Source organism: Macrobrachium rosenbergii, chromosome 7 (genome assembly GCF_040412425.1).
Source record: "Macrobrachium rosenbergii isolate ZJJX-2024 chromosome 7, ASM4041242v1, whole genome shotgun sequence".
Classification (NCBI taxonomy): domain Eukaryota; kingdom Metazoa; phylum Arthropoda; class Malacostraca; order Decapoda; family Palaemonidae; genus Macrobrachium; species Macrobrachium rosenbergii.
The window spans coordinates 32,822,773-32,846,087 of NC_089747.1; the positions used below are offsets into that span (position 1 = coordinate 32,822,773).

The window sequence follows — 23,315 nt, forward strand, 5'->3', positions numbered from 1 at the left end:
GTGTTGCCAACTTACTGGTCAAACACCACTACGAAGGATATACTGAAAAATCTCTCTCTCTCTCTCTCCCAGGAAAAGATAGAATTTTTGTGGTATGTTTATTTGTTTTGTGTGATAAATAAATTATTTACCTATTAGTAAGTATTAGTTTTCAAATATTACAGTAATAATAATAATAATAATAATAATAATAATAATAATAATAATAATAATAAATAATAATAGAACCTGTTTAAAAGAGGGTCTGCTGCCAAATTATAATAATAATAATAATAATAATAATAATAATAATAATAATAATAATAATGTACTGTAATTACAACATTTATGCATTTCTATAGTAAGTTATGAAAGAAAAATTTCAATCAAACAAATTTCAACCCCATCTTTTCCTGAGTCTTCGAGCTCAGGGGGGAGGGTGAACTTGTCAAACATGTCAAATTACTCTAGATGTTACCACAAAATGATCAAATCAATTTCTCCTTTTTTTCTTCCTTCCTTTATCTCTCTTTCACCAAAGTGTAGAATATGAAAATTAAATAGATAGATCAATACATACTTAGTTCAGCCCTTCTCTCTCTCTCTCTCTCTCTCTCTCTCTCTCTCTCTCTCTCTCTCTCAGGAAAAGATAACATATAAATAAATTTTGTAAAGAGAAATGGATTAACATTCCTCAAGAGATTAAAGAGATACACTCTCTCTCTCTCTTTTGCATTGCCAGTACAAGGCTGGCTAAATTTGTTGTAGTGGTAACTCTCTCTCTCTCTCTCTCTCTCTCTCTCTCTCTCTCTCTCTCTCTCTCTCTCTCTCTCTCTCTCTCTCTCTCTCTGTTTTCCCTGGAAGGGTGTATATGTATATTTTTAAGGGTACTAATGTTTAAGATGACTTTGAAATGATAATAATAATATAATTTCAAAGATTAATACAGTAATAGGATAGTAATTTAAGGTGTATTTGATGTAGGATGATATTTTGAGTATACATTTGGTATTTGAACTTTCAAGATAAGCAGTTATAAGCATTTTTAGAGGGAGGTTCTAAGTATTCACGGATTTTAACTTCGTGGGGGGGGGGTTGTCTGGAACGCATCCCCTGTGAATGCGGAGGGTTTACTGTATGTCTGGGAAAGGGTGCTTGACGCTCAGAGGAGGCTGACGGTTACTGAAGAGTTGGTGCTGGGAACTGGTGTTGGGCACTCAGGAACTGGCGCCGGGTGCTCGGAAAGTGGTGCCGTGCACTCGAGAGGAGACAGGCATTTTGACTCTGATGTGGGGCCCCTGAGAGAGTTCGCTGCGCGCTTAGGGGCCATGTGAGGGCGCTCGGGAGAGAAGGCCTCTGGACTGTCCCATATGTTAGGAAAGGGGTGCTGTTGCAGCAGGGAGGCAGTTCTCGTGCTGAACGAGACAAAAGTGCCACGGGTTGCTTCCTTGGCTTGCTATTGTCAACTGCAACAAAAGGTCCTGTGTCGACTTCTTCTGTAAGTTGGATGCGACCTGTTCTATTGCAGCTCTTGGTAATAAAGCTGACCAATCTAAAGGCGCAACAGGAGAGCCGATCTTTGAGAAGGAGTAACACCTTTGGAGGTAAAGGTACACCATAGTTCCCTTTTCTTAAGAATCCCCATGGAGAATAAGGTAGCCAGTTCCTGGGAGCCATCCCTAATGGCCTTACCTGTGCATGAGAGTAGTCCCAGCCAGTCTGCAGCAAAGTCCTCTTGAAGTGTACTACAGTCTTTCATTTTCTTGGCCAATGCCCTGACTGTCCAGTCTAGGAAGATGAATACTTCGGTTTTAAAAATTTCTTTCACAAAACGGTCTAATTCCGAAGACGTGAACATAATCCTAGCAGGGTTAAGAGCCAATCTGCACGTTGCGTCCACAAGGCTGGAGGAGGCAGAAACTCCCAGCGAAGGCGCTTCCACAGTGGAGTATGACAAGCAGCTACTTCATGACAGATGGGAGGGAGGTGCACTGAAAACTGCTTAACCCAGCTCCCTCTTTCCTGCTAACCAACTGTCAATGCCCGGCTAATGCCTTCCTAGACGATGAGGAGAGGACCATCTTGGGTAGTCTAAAGGCTTCTACTGGCTGTCTCATCATGAAGGCCAAACCAGGTGATGATGGGGCCCTTGGAGAGAAGAAAGTTGGATAGCAGAAGAGGAAGTACCTCAAGAGGACCAAATACGCTGACATAGGCTGATCTTGGTCAATGGCTTCTTTGTCAGCTTCCTCATTTGATGTGATGGGAGAAGGAGTTAAGTCCTCCTTCTGATCCTGTGTAGCAGCAGGTTGCTTTTGAAAAAGCCAAGGATGTTATCCAACTGCCATTGGATAGGTTCAAATGAAGGATCCGTGATGGCAGATGTTGGTGCCAAACATTTGGCTTCTGGCACCAAGTGTACCGGAGGCGAGAATTCTGGCACACGGCGCTCGGAAACTGGGTGTACAGACACTGGGCACTGCTCAGCAGTTGGGCACTCAGAAATCGAGTGCTTGTAACCCGATTGCTCAGACACTGGGCAATCTGACACCATATGCTCGGACATTGGGCGTTCGGACACTGTGCGTTCGGAAGTTGGGTGCTCGGACACTACACGTTCGGAAACCAGGCGCTCACACAACTTGGTTGAGGAATACCATGTCATAGGCCGGCTCACTGTCATCGAAGTGTCATGCACAAGCCGATTGGGACTGGAAGTTAGGCATTCGGACACTCGGCGTTTGGACACAGAACACTTTGACACTGCACTTTCAGACACTGGGCACTAGGACAACTTGGGTGAGGAATGCCGTGTCAAAGACTGGCTCTCTGTCACCAAAGTGTTATGCACAACCCGCTCGGGACTAGCCCAAAAACTGCAGGAGGGAAGAGGACTGTGCTCCTGCTCCCTGGGAATCTTATGTGGGAGTGGGGAAGGAGCATGCCTTTTCGATAGCCTTGACGCTTTTGAAAACCATTTATGCCCCGTCCGCACTGGTGACCGCATCACTCGATGACAGATCATGCACATCCATATGAACGCCTTTCCAATGGCGAACTGCCGAGTCCTGGGTTTGATCAACAGGCTCGGTTGAGGGGGGCAACTACCTGTGGGTAAACCTCACTGACCTCCCTTGGACTTCCAGTTTGCTTCCTCCCAATTTTGGGGGAGTCTAACATTGGACCTTTGTCTTGACCTTTGTCTAGGAGCATTGGTGGGACCAGTAGTCACCTCCTCCACTTGCACTGCACTTGCACCAACACTAATTGCACTTACCTGATCCATATAGGTCTTAACCGAAGACCCGATTTGGGCTATGGTATTAACAAGCAGACCAAACTTTTGATCAATTCTAGCTTCTAGGCTGGCGATGGCATCAGGTTCAGAAGAATGGGAGTTTGAGGAAATGTCTGACAGCTGGTGACCGGGGAGAAAACAGGTAGAAATGTAGAAGGCACAGGCTGAGAAGCAATATCCGATTTTGGAGTAGAAACCTGACTGGCTAAACCTTCAGCCTTGGCTCTAGCAGCTGCCTTTCTCTGTCCGTCTCTTTGTTTTTTATCTAGATGTGCTTCCAAAACTTTCCATTTATCCTGATCCCATTTTTGGCATTCATCACATTCAAGTTCAAACAAGCAAATTTGCCCTCTACAATGGCAACACAAAGTGTGTGAGTCATACTGAGCAGAAGTAAGTCTAGTATTGCAACCTTTGCTGCAATACCTAATACTAAACACACTAGAATCTGACCCAATAAGTCTAGTATTACAGCCTTTGCTGCAATACCTAATACTAGACACGCTAGAATCTGACACAATTAGTCATAAGTCTGAATAATAAACTAGCTAAGCTAATAAATAGCACGCTGACAACATAAATGAATGCTTCACCATAGGTGAAAGATACAACCATCCAGTACTTCTATCGTTTGTGTGTAGGTGATAAGGTCCAGCCCACTATCTGGGACTTAGGGAAACAACTTAGCAGAGCTCAATTCGTTTCATGCCCTAATGTCCATATGAGGGGAGGCAGGTGGGCTGCAATCATGTAATTACTTGGTAAGTATATATAAAACTTTATTTTATCATAAAAATGTCATTTGTATATAAGTAACTTACCAAGTAATTACATAGCTGATTCCATATTGCAGGAGGTGGGAAAGATCATAGACATTTTCTACTTCAAAGCATTAAGTATGTAATGAATTTGAAATAGTAAGGTTGCTAACATTAATAACATGCTTTTTGTATCCTTACCTGTAGTGGACATGGGAGTGTAGCCAAGGGTCGCCCCTACGTTAGTGGGAACTTTGCAACGGAGGAAGTACACTGTATGCTGACAAAGTTTTAAAAGATGCCTTTGCCCTGGGCAGAGACCAGAATACAAAAGAATAACACCTACACCACAGAATTAAAACCACAACCCACACCATTAAAAACAGTACTAAAATGGTTGGTACTCTAGGTACAAAGTACCCCCAGGGTTCCCATAGACTCAAAACCTTAAGTCAAGGTAAGTGAAAAGCAAAGGAACAGAAAGTTCCCTATGCTTCCTCTCCCAACACCATGCCAGCCACATATAAAGGTTCTAAAGTGTTTCAATTTTCAAACACAGTTTCTATGTCCCTAAGGTAGTGTGAGGGGAAGATAGATTTACATCTCCAGAACGTCAACTGCAAGATCGTACAGACATGTTATGTTTAAATGCTAGGGAAGCTGCGACTGCCCTAATTTCGTGGGCCTTAACCTTAACTAAAGAAAGGTGTCTTCTTGGATCTGAGAATGAACTTCCAATATCAACTCCCTCAGAAAAAAGGAAACGGCATTTTAGATAGAGGACAAATCGGGCTTCTTACAGAGCACCACAGGTTGTTTGAAGGTCATCGAATCTTTTCTGTTCTGTGAAGGAAGTACCTGAGAGACCTCACTGGACAAAGAAGTGTCTCCTCCTCCTCTGGACCTAAAATGTCCATGAGATTTTTTATCATGATGGATCGGGGCCAGGGTTTTAATGGATCTTTGTTTTTAGCAAGGAAAGTAAGGGTCAATGAACACACTGCATCCCCTTGCACAAAACCTACTCTCTTGTCTATTGCATGTAATTCGCTGATTTGTTTGACGGTAGCAAGAGCCACTAAAAAGAGAGGCTTCTTGGTGAGATTCCTGAGTGAGACAGAAGTCAGTGGTTCAAACGGAGGACCTGAAAGCCATTTCTATACAACATTTAAGTTCCAAGAGACGCTGGAAGAACTTTCTTGCTTTGTTGTTTCGAATGATCTGATTAGTTCTCCAATGTCTGTGTTAGAAGACAGATACATTCCTCTGTGTTTAGATACTGAGGTTAACATTGACCTGTACCCTTTTATAGTAGAGGTTGATAGTTTCCTGACAGATTTCAGGTATAATAAAAAATCAGCTATTTGATTTTATAGATGTCTCAGAAGAAGTGACGCTATTTCGGATGCACCATCTTCTGAAGACTGCCCTTTAGATTGGTAAAGCTTTGTATAAGACATTCGCCCGCAACTCGCAACTGCCTCTGCAGCCTGTCGTGAAAAGCCTTTTGCTCTGACGAGGCGCCTGACAGTCTGAAGCCTGTCAGGGCCAGAGTAGACAACTCTTGGTGGAACCTGAGGAAGTGGGGTTGTCTGAGAAGAGACCTCCTTTGTGGAAGTAATCTTGGATAGTCCACAAGAAGCCGAATCAGATCTGGGAACCACTCCTTTTTCGGCCAAAGGGAGCGACTAGAGTCATGGAGGTGTCCCGATGCGTCAACAACTTGTTGATTGCTTTCCCTTATCATCCTGAAAGGAGGGAAGGCGTACACATCTTAGCCTGTCCAGTACAGGAGCATTGCATCCGTGGTTCAAGCTCGAGGATCCGGGACCGGAGGGCAGAAGAGTGAAGTCGGTGATTCCTCAGTGTTGCGAAGAAATCGATGTGGGCCTGCCCCATAGTCTTCACAGATCGTCGCAGACTAATGGGTCTAAAGTCAATTCAGTCGGAAGAACCTGTTTGAGGTGACTTAGTTCGTCCACAAGAACATTCATTCTCCCTTGAATGAACCATGTGGTGAGAGTGACTTTATTTTCCTCCGTCTAAAGAAGGAGATCCCTTGCCGTCTTGTAAAGAGGGAAGGAGTGCGTGCCTCCTTATTTGCGGATGTAAGAGAGTGTAGTGGTATTGTCTGTGTGCACTGCTATCTTCTTGCCGCAGACTAGGTCCGAGAAAGCTTGAAGGGCCAGGTGATCAGCTCTCCGCTCTTTTACATTGATGTGAGATTCCCGCTGCAAAGCTGTCTACGTCCTGGAGGTTTCCTGGCCGCCCAGGAGAGCGCCCCATCCTAGGTCGGAGGCGTCTGAATAAAATTGAAGGTCTGAGTTCACTGGAAGAAGAGACTTCCCCTTCTGAAGTCTTTCTTTGCAAGACCACCACTGGAGATCAACTTTTATTTCTGATGTTATTGGGAGGATAGAAGAGTCTGGTTGAGTTTTTCTGCACCAGTTTGCTTTCAGGAAAAAATGCAGGGGTCACATATGTAGCCTGCCTAGTCTTACAAATTGTTCTACCGAAGCAAGGGTCCCTAGGAGACTCATCCACTGCACCGCCGAGCAGGATGGAAGGGCCAGGTACTGACGGACAGTGTAGACAGTTGTTGACTCTCTCGGGCAACAGAAAAGCCCGAAAAGTCTGTGAATTCAGGATCATCCCCCATATAGAGCATCTCCTGAGATAGTGTCATAAGGGATTTCTTCTCGTTTATGGTCATTCCTAACTCCTGCATCAGGCAAAGAGTTCTCAAGTCCTCTGCGCGCTTTTCTTCCAATGGAGAGCAGAGAAGCCAGTCGTCCAGGTACAAGTTGATGTTGATTCCCAGTAGGTGAAGCCAATTCCCCAGAAGAGCGAGGACTCATGTGATTACTTGCAGTGCCATCAACAAGCCGAAGCATAGAGCCTGAAACTGTAGTACTCTGCCCTGAAATACGAAGCGAAGATATTTCCGTGAGCCCAGATGAATAGGGACGTGAAAATATGCATTTTGCATATTCAGGGTGACCATCCAGTCCCCATGCTGCACTGAAGACATGACTAAGCATACTGTCGCCACGTGGAACTTCGTCTTCAAGACAAAAGTATTCAGAGCGCTGACATCCAAAACAGGCCTCCAGCCCCCTGAGGCCTTTGGAACCATGAAAAGGCAGTTGTAAAAACCTTCTGAGTGGCAATTGAGTACCTCTTCCACCATTCCCTTGATGATCAGGGACTTGACTTCCTTAGCGAGAGCCAAAAATCTCATGGAACCTTCTGAATACGCTGTCAAGGTGATCGGCGATGTTACTAAGGGAGGAGCTTTTTTGAAAGGAATGGCATAGCCCTTGAGTACCTGGACTGCTCAAGGCTCTGCTCCTCTACATACCCATTCCTTCCAAAAAAGTAAAAGTCTGGGTCTTACCTGGACACGGAGGACTAAATTCTTATTTCTTGGGGTTGGGCTTCAAGAAAGACCTCTTGATGAACTTCGTTGAGGTTTTAAGTTAGTTCTAGGTCTAGGCTGGGTTTTAAGTTTTCCCCCACAAAAGGGCTGGGGCTGTTAGGGGGAGAACAATCTTGACGTGGAAGGCGCCCGATCTCTCGGGCATCTGGTGGACTGAGCCAACAGATCAGTCGTAGACTTCTGCAAGTCTGAAAGTATCTCCTTAACTGTTACTTGAGGAAAAAGATGAGCCTTATCCAAAGGAGCGAAAAGTAGAGCTGAATTCTGTGTTGGCGAAACTCCTTTTGAGATGAACGAACACCAGAGTTTTGTCTTTTTAATTACACCCATGGAAAAGAGGGAAGCGAGTTCTGCACCGCTGTCTCTTACCGCCCTATCGGCGCAAGAAAGTGCCCCTAGCCAATCAGAAGAAAAATTCTCAGTGAGGTCTGGGCAGTCCTCGATCTTTCTTGCAAGAGCCCCAACAGCCCTATCGAGAAAACTAAATATTTCTAGAACTTTAAAAATATTCTTGATAAGATGATCCAGTTCCAGGGATGAAAACATTACCTTGGTTGAAGAAAAGGCAGTTCTACAAGCCGAATCTACCAGACCAGAGAAGTCCCCTGGGAGGAGGCAGAAGCTTCCAAGGAAGGAGCTTCCCCAGTGGCATAGAATGTGTACCTCATCTTCATTAATTTGCTGGGTGGAAAAGCAAATGTCACTTTGCTCTGCTCTCTCTTAGAGGCCAGCCAATCATGTACCTCTTGGAGAGCCTTCCTCGAGGAAAAGGAAAGGGCTAACTTGGGCAGCTTGGTACCTTCAGAAGACTGTTTCCTCATGAGGAAGGTAGAAGCTAGAGAAACGGAGCAGCAGGAACGAAGTGGTCTGGGAAGCTCTCAAGGAGAAACTTCAAGAGATGAATAAGCAGACGAAGGGACTGTATCCTGAACAACTTCTTCCTCCTCTGAAGAGATTGGAGACAAAGACTTGTTTTTGGTTTCGGGAACAGACGAGGTTTTCTTCAAAAGCCCCATAAGCTCTGACAACTGGCGCTGAAGAGGGGCTAACAATGATCCTCCTGAAGTGATGTTGATGGAGGATGAGAGGGAGGCACCATGCATCCAGAAGCTGTCGATGGGTGCTCGGCTGTTGGCGCTGGAAGCTTGGGAGCTGGTGCTGAGCACTCAAAAGCAGAAGTCTAGCATGATACAGCGGGTGCCGGGTGCTTGGAAGAAGTCAGGCAATAAGGGCGCTTATAGTGCTCAGGACTGTCTCCTGTCGGCTGAAGGAGGTGAGTGGGAGAAACAGACTGATCCTGATAGTTGCAGGAAGGTTGTGGTCTAACCCCTCTGTACCTCTTTACTGCCAGAGGAGATGCATCGCCAAGCCCCGCATGTCTCTTGAGCAGGTGCGACAAAGACGAAAAGCGATACAGGTGCTTCCTGCTTGGACTGGAGGCCTCAGAATCCGAGGACAGCTGATGCACAGAAACGCCTTTCCAATGGCATTTAGTCGAAGCCTGGGAATGAACAACAGGCTTGATGTAGGGGGCGACTGCCCGTGGGCATACCCCACCAGCCTCCCTTGGGCCTCAGGTATGTCTTCTCCCCAGTGTGGGGGAGTGGGACAGGGACCTTCGTCTAGGAGCACTGCTGGGACTGACAGCTACCTCCTCAACATGCACAACACTGTCACTTTTCACTGCATTCTCACTATTCACATTTTTCTCCATATGAGATTTAATAGCACTTCCCATCTCCATAATGGTATTAGATAATACTCCAAACTTCTGATCGACCTTGATTCAAGGCTGGCAATGGCGCAGAGAGCAGAATCATGGGAACTTGTCTCAGGAGTTAGTGGTGAAGCAGGAGGACTCAGGATAGGAGAAAGCGGAGGAATTGAAGAAGTAACAGCCCTATCTTCCACTATACTAGGAAAAGGAGCAGATTCTGTACTAGCCCTATTCTCAGCCCTAAGGGCTGCCTTCCTCTTTCTCTCTCTCTCAAGTTTCTCTAAGTGAGATTTTAAGGTCTTCCACTTTTTCTCCTTCCAATCCTGACACTCTAAGCAAGTATTATCCATACTGCACTCTTGTCCCCTACATTTAGTGCAAACATTAGATGAACTAGAATCTGACATGTTAATTGTGGAAAATCCTAAAGTTAACTAACAAATAATCCAATAATGATAGAAAACCACAACAACAACAAATTGTGAATACTTCACCAAGATCAGGCAAAGAAAAATCCAAAAAAGCGATGAAGTTAGATGTGAAAAACTCCAGATGTTGATCAGAAGCCGACAGGAAATGAACTGAGCTCCCTGCTAAGTTGTTTCTAAGTCCCGGACAGTGAGTGGGACCTTATCACCTACACACAAACCATAGAAGCGTTGCCATGCAAATTTTGAATTTTTAAGCTGCTGTAGGTTAGGAACCAATAGCTATGTAATTACTTGGTAAGTTACTTCTATAAAAATAAAGAATCAAAGTACAAATATAAAAGGGAGAAAATCAGTCAGCTATATGATTAGCAGGACACTGATCTCGTTACTAGTGGTGATAAGCTCGCAGCAAAAGTTTTAATTTCTGTTAAACAGTTTATTCTTTGCTTTATTGGACTGCTCTCCTACCGAAGCCTGTGAACATATATAGCAATCTGCTTTTCCAACTAGGTCTGGCAGCCGAGATGATGATGTTAATTTTGACCATATTGTCCATGGTTTTTTTTCTTTACTTCTGTTCTATAGTTTATTCTTTACTTTATTCTTTTTTCCATACTAGGTTGCTTTTCTACTAAAGCCCTTGGACTTACTGCACTCTGCTTTTCCAACTAGGGTTGCAGATGGGATGATGATAATTTTGATCACATTATCCTTTGTTTTTTAAATTTGCTAAATAGTTTATTTATTACTCTTTTCTATTTTCCATACTGGGCTGCTTTCCTACTAGAGCCCATGGACTTGCAAGCACTCTGCTTTTCCAAGTAGGGATGCAGCTGGGATAATGATGATAATTTTGACCATATTATCCTTTGCGAAACAACAGGTAGCAGTATCCTAGAAACTTTTAAAGAAATGGGTAATTGTATACTCCTAAAGCTTATCACTCTTAGTTCCCATTATGTACATGTAAACATAAGACATACCTGGCACAACAAAATAATGATAGTAAGTTAAAGCAGAGAAAGAAAAAAGGGATAAATAAAATCTTGAAACTGAAACAAAGTTGGCACAAGGATAGTGTCATACACAAAGGCATTCTAGGAAAGTGAAACTGAGGTGCCAATGGTATGGAATTGCACAACAGAGCAGATGTGTAGATGCATACTACCAGGAAGGGTCCAGCAAGATGTAGAGGGTACATTTGTTTTGGAATAATAGGTTAGCACGAATACAACTGGTTCCAACCAGAATAAGGCATCTTGTGATATATAGGTTGCAATGAACAAAATAATTTTTTATACCTTGGTACAAAACATTTTTTTTTACCTTGCTAGAGACAGGATAAGCCAAACAGTTTTTCAGAATGTTTTAAGGAAAATAATGGAAGCCATGAAAACTGAAGGGGGAAATAGTATCAGACAAACCAACCTCCTTGAGTATTCTGCATGTCTCTATGTAAACCCTAGAAAAATTCAAGTACAGCTGGTGGCATTATCAGGCAATAAAGACCTAAAATCCCCGTTTTGCATCTCAACCTTACACTTTTCTTTCACGGCCTATGAGCTATATTATTAAAGTTAAAAATTTTGGAAAATTCTGTGACAAAAACTTCTGTAATGAATAGTCATTTTTTATAGTCTGTTCTCTGAAAAAGCTTTGTTAAAAAACTTATTCACCAGCATATAAAAATATTGCCAGGATAGCTGAGTAAATTGTTCTGTACCTCTAATATCTTATGCAGATTAGCAGATTCTGCTTGAAAAAATGTGGCATGTTATTAGCACAGCTGTCTACAAAATTTAAAAATCCTTACACAGTCAGCACTATACTTACATTTGTTAGCAATGCATTCTTTAAAGAACTTTGATATTGAGTGATTATTGCATCCAGAGCTTTGGCAAAATCACCAAACTTTGACTGGAGGACTTCAATGTGAACACGTCGAATTACTCTAGCCATCAATGACAAAACAGCTTCAACATCATCTTCACTCTCCTTGAGGCCTTCCAAACTAACCATCTGAAGTGCAAATACAGAAAATTACTTTTATTATTTTTAGGCAAAATCTGTACTATAGAACTAAAATTTTAAACTGCTTCTTCTATGTCACTGCGGAAACCTGTTTCATCTTTCAAGAAAAGTTTAAAATGGAGACAAAAAACAAACAGCTACAATCAACAAGATTTTTAGAAAACTCAAAGTACCAAATTCACGCAGTTATAAAGAAAACCAAGTGTTAATGGAGATATAAATTTTCACAATAAAATTTATTATTTGAATACTTACTGTTAAAGAGCTTATATTTCTGTGCCAAAAGGCGAGTCAGCATTCAAACAACAGATTGAATGGCTGCCCAGAAGACTGTCTAGTACACCTGTTCTCCACCAGGTGTGTTTCAAATGTTTTAGCTCATCAGAATTTTCCTTGACAGCCCAATAAGTTGTGGGGAGGCTGGGTGGAGTCTACTTTAACAGTAGGTAAGTATCCAAATAATAAATTTTATTATGAAAACTGATATAACCTGGGATGAATCTTACCTACTGTTAAAGATAGCTGATTCTCACATTCAAAAGAAGATGGTGGGTAGTTGGGCTAGACAAAATCCACTCAGTCAATAGAGCTAAAGGTTTCTTGCATGAAATCCAAAACATTCTTATCTCATCTGGAATCCTTTCCTTTCTGGATCTTACTGTCACCAGAAGTTGGATTTCATTCAGGGAGAAGGCTTTCCTGTGTGTGCATGTGCAATAAAGAGCAGCCTTGCTGAGAAAAATGCTTCAATTCAGCCAGAATGAAACAGGAGTGGCATGAGGGGACCCTGTGCCTGGGTCTAAAAGCCCTATAAAATGACAGTCAACTAAAAATAAATATCTTTATGAAATACAGGTACACTCCTATACAATATATGTACACAACCTTCATGCTCCCAAAAATATCAAATCCCAAGTTTTAAAATAAAGAGCCTACAATACTGTTCTTTCTTCGGTTCAGGAAGACTTCACCTGCTATTAGTTGTGGACTAAGGGTTTTACTGCTTGCACTTCTACTGTGCTGTCATAAAACTAAATGAAGTTGCAACTGCTCTCACATTATGAATGTTTACCTTCAATAATGGTAAAAGGTATTGTGGAGGGATGAATGAGTTTTTGTGTAGCATTTCCCAACGTTCTGTGAGAGAGAGAGAGAGAGAGAGAGAGAGAGAGAGAGAGAGAGAGAGAGAGAGAGAGAGAGAGAGAGAGAGAGAGAGAGAGAGAGTTTTAGTTTGCCGTTAAGATAGTTTTGTAAAGTAACGTAAGTTTTGAGAGAGAGAGAGAGAGAGAGAGAGAGAGAGAGAGAGAGAGAGAGAGAGAGAGAGAGAGAGAGAGAGAGAGAGAGAGAGAGAGTAGTTGTCGTTAATGAGTGTTTGGTTGTTGGAAGAGGGATGAGGGTCTTTAGTTCGAGTTTGAGTGCTGTCTGTTGTGCAAATGTCGAGGGAGTTTTTTCGGTTTTGAGTGAGTCTTGAGCTGAGTTCTGTGCAAGGCGGACATTGATGGTGGATTATTGTATGTTTCGTGAGTCGTGTGTTTTCTGTTGGATGTCATTGTTGTCTGTGCATGTGTCTCTTTCTTTTGCTGGTTTTTTTGGTTGAAAGTCTGTTTTTCGGTTTTGTTTGTGTAATTTTGTCTACTGTGTTGGCGACCGTGGACACCTTCATCCATCTCCCAGCAACCGAGGATCAGAGTGAGTATTGTATGTGGTTATATGTTCTGTGTATCTGTGTTGTGTATTGTTTTTGTGTTTTTTTAAATTCCGCCACATTATATTTGGTGCCCAACGTGGGGCAGCCGATGTTGCAGCTGCAATTAAGATTGGTGGCTGGTAGTGTGACTGGAGGAAAGGATGGAAGAGGAACTGGTGAGGTTGAGAGAGGAGTTGCGGCTGGCAAGAGAGGAGAATGGGAGGCTGAGGGGTGAGAATGAGGAGTTGAGGAGTCAGTTGGAGGAGATGGGGGGAATGCTAAGGAGTGCAAAAGAAGAAATGAAAGGGGAGATGAAAGAGTCAGAAGAGAGAATGGAAGAGAGGGTGGATAAAAAGTTGGAGGGAATGATGAAAAGTGTGGAAGAAATGGTGTTTTTGGAGAAGGGGCTGTTGGAGGCAGGTCCTCTGGAACACGTGAAGGGGCAAGAGAGAAAGAAAAGGAGGAAGAAGTGAATGGAAGCGTAAGTGATGAAAGTGATGTGGGAATAGTAAGTAAGAAACGAGAGAATGAGAGGCAGGGTAAGGAAAAGGGAATGAAAAGCAAGGGGAAGGAACAGAGGGAAAGTAAGGATGAGTCAGGGGAAGAAAAAGGGAAGAAGGGAAAAGGAAAGGAAACTGGTAAGAAGGGCAAGGAAGTGGGAAAGGCAAGAAAGATGGGAGAGGGTGAAGATACTAGTGATAGTGAGGTGGATGGAGGTGAATGGATAAAAGTGGATAAAAAGAGGAAGAAGAAGAGTGTAATGAGTAAGATGAATGTAAGTGCGGAAGTGGACTCTTTGTATTCGGAAGAGGGTATGAAAGGACAGAGTGAAAGTAGCGAAAGTGAGAGTGAAAGTGAGAAAGAAGTGAGAAAGGCTATGTATGTGAGGGAGGTACCCCGGTGTGAAAGGTATGATGAGTATGGAAGGAGGGATGTGCATGATTTCTTTAGGGAGTATGAAAGGTTTTGTCAGGATAAGTATGGGGAGAGTAAGAGAGTGTGGGCACGAGAATTAGGAGAATATTTGACTGGGTTTTTGCTTGATATGTATAGGGTTATTATGAGTGTGGGAGATGTTGAGTATGACAAGGTGAAAGCTAGACTAGTTGAGCAAGCGAGGCGTATGAAAGCGAGTGTTAAGTATAAGAGGAAGAATGAATTTGATGAGGCAAGAATGAAAGCTGGGGAAACCTTGTCACTGTATGCTTGTAGGCTGGAGACGTTGGCAAGGAAGAAGTTTGGGGATGATGGGATAGATGAATGTAAGGAGTTAATATGGAAGTTGTTAGGGACAGTGCCAGATGGAGTTAGAGAATTTGTGAACTTGAAGCGGAAGGAGAAGAAAAGATGGACGAGTGAAAGGTTGACTTGGGGAGAAATTTTGGAAATTGTAGAAGATTATGAGCTTGACAGGGTTATAAAGAGAGCAGAAGTGTGAGTGTAAGGGCTGGGGTAGATGAGAGAGTGCCAGAGTTTGGAAGCTTTAGGGACGCAGTGTTGAGGGGCCCAATGAGAATGGCCGATAGTGTAATAGGAGTGTAAGAGCAAGTAATGTGGAGGTGCCAGTGAGGATGAATGGTGGGTTTGTAAGGGAACAACGGGTTGGACGGGTTAGGGATAGTAGTGTACAAAGGGAAGGTCGGTGAGTGGAAGTCGAGCGAAGTGTTTTAGATGTGGAAAGGAAGGACATACAAAGAATGAGTGTAGGTGGGCTCTAGGAGCGTGTTTGGTGTGGGCAATCGGGACATTTGGTAAGTGAGTGTACGAAAGATAGGGGGATTAAATGCTACAGGTGCGGACAGGTGGGTCATATTGCTAATGGTTGTAGGGGTACCCGAGTGAATGTAATATGTGGCAACTGTGGTAAGAATGGGCATTATGCGAGAATGTGTTCAGAACCGAGAGTGAAGTGTGTTGAATGTGGAATGGAAGGGCATGTATCAAGTGTATGTAGACGAAAGAGGGTGACTGTGAAAGCGAATTCAGGGAAACTGAGTGTGAAGGGGTTCAAATGGGTGGATCCTCCAGGATGCAAGCGGTGCGTGTGATGCATGTACGTGAGGGGTTGTTGCATGAGGATCAGCAATTTGTTTTGATAGAGTATGGTAGAAAACGTAAGAAAGGGAAGAACGTAAGTGAACGGAATGGTCGTAAGTTGTGTGATAGGGGTGTGAGTACCAAAGTGAAAATGAGTGATAAAGCGTGTAATACGGATGAATGGGATGGTATGAATAGAACGTATAGCATATGCGGGTTTGATATAACTGAGTTGACTGAACGTGTAGGGGTGAGTGAACAGTTGGAGGTGAGCGAAAGTGTAAGAGTAAGAGAGCGTAGCAGTGATAGACAGTGATTGAAAGCATGAATGAATCGTTGCAAGAATTGGAAAGGTCAATGAGCGAATGGGATGGGTTAGTTGAAGAATTGGGGAGGTATTTGGGAACGAGTTAGAGGGTATAGATGAGATTGTGGATGAAATTGAGAGTGGTAATAGTGAAGAAGATAGCGTGAATCTAAGAGAGAATGGAGGAGAAAATGTAAATCTGAATGTTGCTGGAAGAGAGAGTGAGTCTGAGAGAATGATTGCGTGCCCGCGAACGCGTTCTAAAGGACCTGCTAGTGAGCATCCGTGGGTGTTGCGTAAGGCAATTTGAATGTAGTGTGAAAAGTATTGGTTGGAAAATGCTAAAGGGGGAGAATTGTGGAGGGATGAATGAGTTTTTTTGTAGCATTTCCCAACGTTCTGTGAGAGAGAGAGAGAGAGAGAGAGAGAGAGAGAGAGAGAGAGAGAGAGAGAGAGAGAGAGAGAGAGAGAGAGAGAGTTTTAGTTTGTGTTAAGATAGTTTTGTTAAAGTAACGTAAGTTTTTAATGTCGTTAATGAGTGTTTCGGTTGTTGGAAGAGGGATGAGGGTCTTTAGTTCGAGTTTGTTTACGGTGCTGTCTGTCTGTGCAAATGTTGAGGGAGTTTTTTCGGTTTTGAGTGAGTCTTGAGCTGAGTTCTGTGCAAAGGCGGACACTGATGGTGGATTATTGTATGTTTCTGTGAGTCATGTGTTTTCTGTTGGATGTCATTGTTGTCTGTGCATGTGTCTCTTTCTTTTTGCTGGTTTTTTTTTGGTTGAAAGTCTGTTTTTCGGTTTTGTTTGTGTAATTTTGTCTACTGTGTTGGCGACCGTGGACACCTTCATCCATCTCCCAGCAACCGAAACACTCATTAACGACAACTACACTCTCTCTCTCTCTCTCTCTCTCTCTCTCTCTCTCTCTCTCTCTCTCTCTCTCTCTCTCTCTCTCACATTCTAGCCTAATCAAATATCTCACACAGAACCTCAAGTTCCTTGATAAAGATGTTCAAGGTTTCTAAAACCACAAAACAACACGTTGACTTTGCTTCTCCCAGGTTTAACCTTTGACAAAGACATCCTATGCTTTCTAAAATCACAAAACAAAAAATTAACTTTGCCTCCTCCAAGCTCAAGCTTTGACAAAGATGTTCTAGGTTCTAAAACCACAAAACAAAAGCTTAACTTTGACTTTTCCAGGCTTAACCTTTGACAATGACACTCTAGGTTTTCTAAACCACAGACAAAAGGTAAACTGCCTATTCCAGGCTTAACCTTTGACAAAAATGTTCTAGGTTTTCTAAAAGCACAAAACAAAAGGTTAACTTTGCCTCTTCCAGGTTCAACAATATAAGTAAATTTTAATTACCCTAACAGGACAGAGAAATGTTTCCATTTCTTCCCCACCAATGAGAGAGCTTGATACTCAGTTGTAGGGGCTTCTATCTCAACATCTTAACGATACCCTAGAAAGTAGACAGCAAAAAACTCTTACTATGTATACGAAAGCAGAAAAACTCTGATGTCTGCAGGGGTATAGGTGCTGAAAATTCCTCTAGAACGGCACCCAGAGCAACACACAAACCACTGCTTCTGGTACAAGGCCATGGTTGCTTTCCACTTAAGGATAGAATCCACGATACCTTTGAAAATCCTCTTACTGGGAGGAGATGGTTGTGCATCTCCAAGTGGTTAAGTGTGAGATGCTGAGGTTAGTGGAACCACATGGAATTCGGTAGTTTGAGTTGATTACTTCTTAACGTAAGAATATGAGAAACATCTACTGAAAAAGCTAGAAAGTCTGAAAATTATTTGCTCTTATGCTATTAGGTCTCTACCTGGAGCCATCGAGCAATTCTTGTACTCGAAATTTGTCCAGTACTTTCCTTCCAGTAGATATGAGTCTGAATCAAGCCAAACTTGAAGAAACACATCCACCGCTCAAACCTGAGGGCTCTTCATGGATTAGTAGTAGACTGGTTGTTCCTGTTCATCCACATGCTAATATGTCTACATTTGAGCAATCCTCTAATTCCACAGCGACTGTTGGATTCGCGGATGTAATGACCACTTTGTAGGTAGGTTTGTCCTTCCTGAATCCTCAAATGCCAATAAACATTGTCTTCCTGAATCCTTAATTCCCAATAAACACTGTCCTTCCCGAATCCTCAATTACCAATAGAGTAAAACCCCGTATTCGTGGGAGATGCGTATCATACCCCCCACAAATAGCGAAAATCCACGAATACTTAGAAGCCTTCTAAAAACACTTAGAACTTCCTATCTTGACAGTTCAACTTAGAACCCTTCTAAAAATACTTAGAACTGCCAATCTTGACAGTTCAAACACAAAAAAAAACTAAAATTGCTTATACAGGTATTATCCTACTTAAGATGGGGATAGGTTCCAAAAAAACCATCGTTTGTTGGAAAAAACGTATCTCGAATATAGCCTAGCCTACACTATAAAATATGCTCCACATATACATGGTATAGTAATTATTAAGATCAGCTAATTCTGGAGGTTCATGCAGAGTGACTTATGATAATTCAATACAAAGAGAAATTGAATAACAAACAAGAATTAACTTAGCCTACACTATGGTATATCGTATACATATGTGGTAGTCTAGCCTACATTATACTGTACTCTATACAGTAAACCCCCCGTATTCGCGTTCTCAAGATTCGCACTCACGTATTCACAGATTTCTCTGTGGAATGCATCTACCCATTATTTGCGGAAAATTTGCCCATTCACAGTATTTTTCACTGAGAAATATTCACGAATTACTGTATTTTCATATAATTTTCATGACTAAATGCACTTTTTGTGATAAAACTATTAAAATACTCAGGTATAAGCATTTTTAGAGGGTTTTTCTTATGTTTAAACTATCAAAATAGGCAGTTCTAAGTGTTTTTAGAGGGGTTTTAAGTATTCGCGGGTTTTAGCTACTCACGGTGCGGGTGCGGTACGTATCCCCTGCGAATACGGGGGGTTTACTGTATTCACATAATAACGTATTATACGAACATCAACACAACGAATATACACATCTTTTCCATGGATCTTTTAAAATGTTATGCTTTAATTCACTGTATCCAATAATATTGTATATATATTTTTATGTTGCTTTTGTATTATAAACTGCGATCATAGCAATCAATGTTTTGGTTTGGAAATTGATTACGCGGTAAGTTATTTTGCCGTATTTAACTCAGTTCAGAGTGCTTTTCTTGCTTCTAGTTAGCGTAAATGAATCTCTAGATACTTTATTTATATGGAGCAAGGTTATTTTTCATTATGCAAAGTGTTTTTAAGTCGAAATATAACTTAAATACGTCTCATTGTGAAATTAATTTGGCTATTTTTTTCGTTAATAGGAGACGTTCGCCGTTTGGGTGCATGTTTTGTGTAAAAAGGAAAAGTCAAGATTTCATCATAATACGAGCTTTACGTATTTACCGTTTATCAGCATAAAAATAGCAGTAATGTGTGTTCTTTCCTATCCAGTAGTTTTGATTGAAATACTTTCTCTCCAATTTTAATTACGGTCGAGTTTCATCCATGTTGCCGATGCACGATAATTTATAGTCATTAGCAGCTTGAGCATCGTTTTCTCAGCTTCAGCTACAACTTGCAGCTTAAATTTAGAAGCATATTTCCTTGCCGATCTTTTATCCATACTGAATAAGGGTATAATGTAAAAAATATATCAGTCCTATTCTACTTAACATCATTTGTACTATAACTATGGTAATTGTTTACTACTGTACAATGGTTGAAATACAAGCAAATTGGCTGTTGTTATCTGATTTGGTTATAAGCAAAACAAGAGTTTCTCGTTCTGTTGTTTATGGCTGTAAGCATTTACGCAAGCGTATAACATTACCAACAATACTTTTATCATTCTCTTTTACTTTTTTAACTAGAAGATAGGATAAAGAGATGGCAGAAAAGGAGTTGGTCTATTTTAATTTGGTCTCTCTCGCTGCCTGATCATACGCTGCTGCCTGCGCCCACGTGAAATTTAAAAATATTTTCTAAATATCGTCGTATCGGTATTAATTGATTACCCCATCGCAAAATCAAATTATCGTAACTCGAGCAATACCTGGGTACCTGAGTATTTTAATAGTTTTATCACAGAAAGTGCATTTGGTCATGAAAATTATATGAAGATGCAGTAATTAGTGAATATTTCTCAGTGAAAAACACCGCGAATGGGCGAATTTTCAGCAAATAATGCATATATATGTTCCATAAGGAAATCCACGAATAGGTGAGTCCGCAAATTGTGAGACTGTGAATACAGGGGTTTACTGTAAACATTGTCCTTCCTGAATCCTCAATTGCCAATAAACATTGTCCTCCCTGAATCCTCAATTGCCAATAAACATTGGCCTTCCTGAATCCTCAATTGCCAATAAACATTGTTCTTCCTAAAACCCCAATTGCCAATAAACATTGTCCTTCCTGAATCCCCAATTGCCAATAAACATTGTCCTTCCTGAATCCTCAACTGCCAATAAACATTGTCCTTCCTGAATTCTCAATCGCCAAAAAACATTGTCCTTCAGCAGAATGAACTAGCCAACCAATATCATGTTGTTCACTTGACTCAAAGAAATCTTTCTGACCAGGGATAAACCTACTAGGAATCTTCAATGGCCTTTTCCACCATCCTGACATCTTGTAAGGTTTACCAGGTGCAGCAGACCATTCTTTGGTGTATTGTAAGTCTGTGTAAAGACACTTGTCATAAATCTTTTTGTTACAAGACAGATGAAAAAAGTCCTAATTCTTTGTTTTGTTACATGACAGAGGGAAAAAACAAAACCTGGACATAGAGGTTTTAGAATATAACAGTCAATTTAGTTTCGGAGCCCCTCCTACAGAACCTGGCGACAATGATGGTCCTGGATTACTTACGTGTTTAATGAATATTTGCTATAAGTTGTCATCTGTTATGCCGAGACTACACTGTAATTGTGCCTGATTATTCTGACAAATTCTCCAGTAAGGCTATGTTTCCTAACAAAGAAAGCCATTACTGCTTACAAAGTTCCATAAGGGCTAAAATTCAAGGAGCAAAAGTAACTATTCATCTTCCGACAGATAAGCATGCATATTGCAAAAGTACACCCCCATCACCAGACAAGAATGTACTAAGGAGGGGTTAGGGAAGTTGACTGAAAATCATAAGGCACAGAGACTGAGCCCAGGTAAAGCAACAGATCCCTGGCCTTTGGAGGACTATTGGCAGAGTTGGCCAACTTGAACCAGCTGACTCAACAGAAAAGAATTCTCGCTCCTAAAAGTTGACACCATCCGCCTATGGGCAACAAATTCCTTGTGAATACTTACGGAGACACTGTTCATGAACTGAAACAAAGTGCCCTCAACAGCAATACCTTCTTTGTAAATACACTGAAGGAACTTGCACAATTGAGGATGTACTGATATGAGAAAAAATGTCTCCTGCATGTCCATCGAAACATCCGACTGTTCTTTTGGAAAGTCACTTGAACCATGCTGAAAAAACCAAAAAAGCATGGGGATGGACGTATAAAGTTGTTCTGTCTCAATATGTTCCAACACTGGGAGCCAATCTCCGGTTGCTTATGGTGCTTATGGCCAGGAGGTAAAATCCCAGTGAATTACTGACACCTGCTCCATGGTATTCTTTCTAATTACAGCCTCCTACTGAAGAATGAGATACAGTACTTCTGCTATAAGAGAATAAATCAGTGGAGGGGAACCAAATATCATAACTCTCCTTCAGTACCTCCACCACTTAAGGTTCTGCTCCTAAGTCTCTCCAAGCATTCCAGGAGGCCTGCAACTGGCCTCCTACCAGAACCTGAGGGCTGACCAGATCCCCAAAAGGTATAAAATATGACTTGTACCAATATATCCTCCCTTATCACCCCAAAGTGTCAGGCTTTGAAGGTGACCCAAAGGAGAAACTGAAAAAGCTGCCATCTCCTGTGCAGAATAAGCCTTTAATGATAGATGGGAGCATACGTGTTCTCACTTCTTACAAACACTTAGTGTAAGCATAAGAACATTACCTGCAGTGTCAGAAACGGGTTTGACTGCACAAGTTAAAAACACTCAAGATGCTTCCTCGCTAAAATCCCGCTGGTGCCACAAACGCCCTAAGCTCGTACCACATACACACTTAGCTGGCGCCAGAAGAAAAGTGCTGGCAGATTTAAAAGAAGCTTTGTGCGCCAGAGTACGAGAAAACTTATGAAACGCACTATAATTGAAGGAGAAAGCTTGGGTTCTCGTTCTCCAAATACTTAATGGGCGCCAAAATACTCGAAGACAACAGAGACCTATTCTCCACATGGTCTCTTTCCTCCCCAAAATGAGGATAAAGTGATGCACAAGGCTCCAGCAAGTGCCAACAACCTGAAGAAGATCCCTCTGATTCAAACTCTTCTTCCATCAGAGGGCGACAGCTGACGACATCAGGTGACAGCAGCTGAGTAGCCATAACACATCTGCAACTTGATGAAAAGGAGATAGAGAAACGCAGTCTGAAGCGACTCACCTGAGTCTAAAAAAGTCATCTGAGTGAAAGAAAATGAAGCGCCAAAAAAACCAGAAATGTTAAGAGGCTGGGGGAAGAGGAGTTGCAATGACTCTACCACCTCGTCCGAAAGCCACTCTACAGACTTGAGAGCACTCCCATACAACACATCCTTAGAAAGTTAAATAGCTAAAATAACATCTAGCTTGGAAACAACAGAAGATACTGTAAGCATCGTAGGATTGGAAAGCAAGTACAGTCAACCCTCGTTAAGCTTGACCTCATTAACCCAGACATCGGATAAGACGGACACTGAAGAGGGTCAGCCGATTTGAAATGTGTAATGTTCGATCACGATTTAAGACAGTTAAAACTTTTCATTTATATTTTTATTTTACATATACTGTTCTGTATTTATACTGTACTGAACTGAAATGCTATTAACTTGTAACCAATTTAACTTGCGCACGGTACGTACTGTCATTAAGAAACGCTATTGCCTGGAATGGTAGGAAAAAGTTAAGTACACCTTAGTTTTACCAGACCACTGAGCTGATTAACAGCTCTCCTAGGGCTGGCCCGAAGGATTAGACTTATTTTACGTGGCTAAGAACCAATTGGTTACTTAGCAATGGGATCTACAGCTTATTGTGGAATCCGAACCACATTATAGAGAAATTAATTTCTATCACCAGAAATAAATTCCTCTAACTCTTCATCAGCCGGCCGCGGGAATTGAACTCCGGCCCGTCGAGTGACAGTCTGAAGCTCAACCGACTCGGCCAACAAAGGGTGGAACGGTAGGAAGTACCGTAGCCAATCACTGAGCATTAACAGTTTTACCTATCTGCTGCCCGACTGGTAGCTACAGTACGATGCTTTGTATGTTTTTTAGGAAAAAAAGACATGACAAAGGTAAACTTTATGAAGACAAAAGCCAAGTTACTGAACAATAATTGTGTTTACGTGGCAAATGACATGAGAGAGAGAGAGAGAGAGAGAGAGAGAGAGAGAGAGAGAGAGAGAGAGAGAGAGAGAGAGAGAGAGAGAGAGAGAGAGAGAGAATTGCCAGTTTCCTCTATGCATT

At 42.0% G+C, this 23,315-nt stretch overlaps 1 protein-coding gene across 1 annotated transcript in view; it reads right to left on the minus strand.

Annotated features, from left to right (window-relative positions):
- LOC136840284 (RRP12-like protein) overlaps positions 1–23,315 on the minus strand; it is a 186,946-nt gene that overhangs the window by 142,112 nt on the left and 21,519 nt on the right. Inside the window, exon 5 of the mRNA XM_067106960.1 lies at positions 11,456–11,641. Coding sequence (XP_066963061.1) covers positions 11,456–11,641 — 186 coding nt within the window. The remainder of the gene's footprint in view (positions 1–11,455; positions 11,642–23,315) is intronic.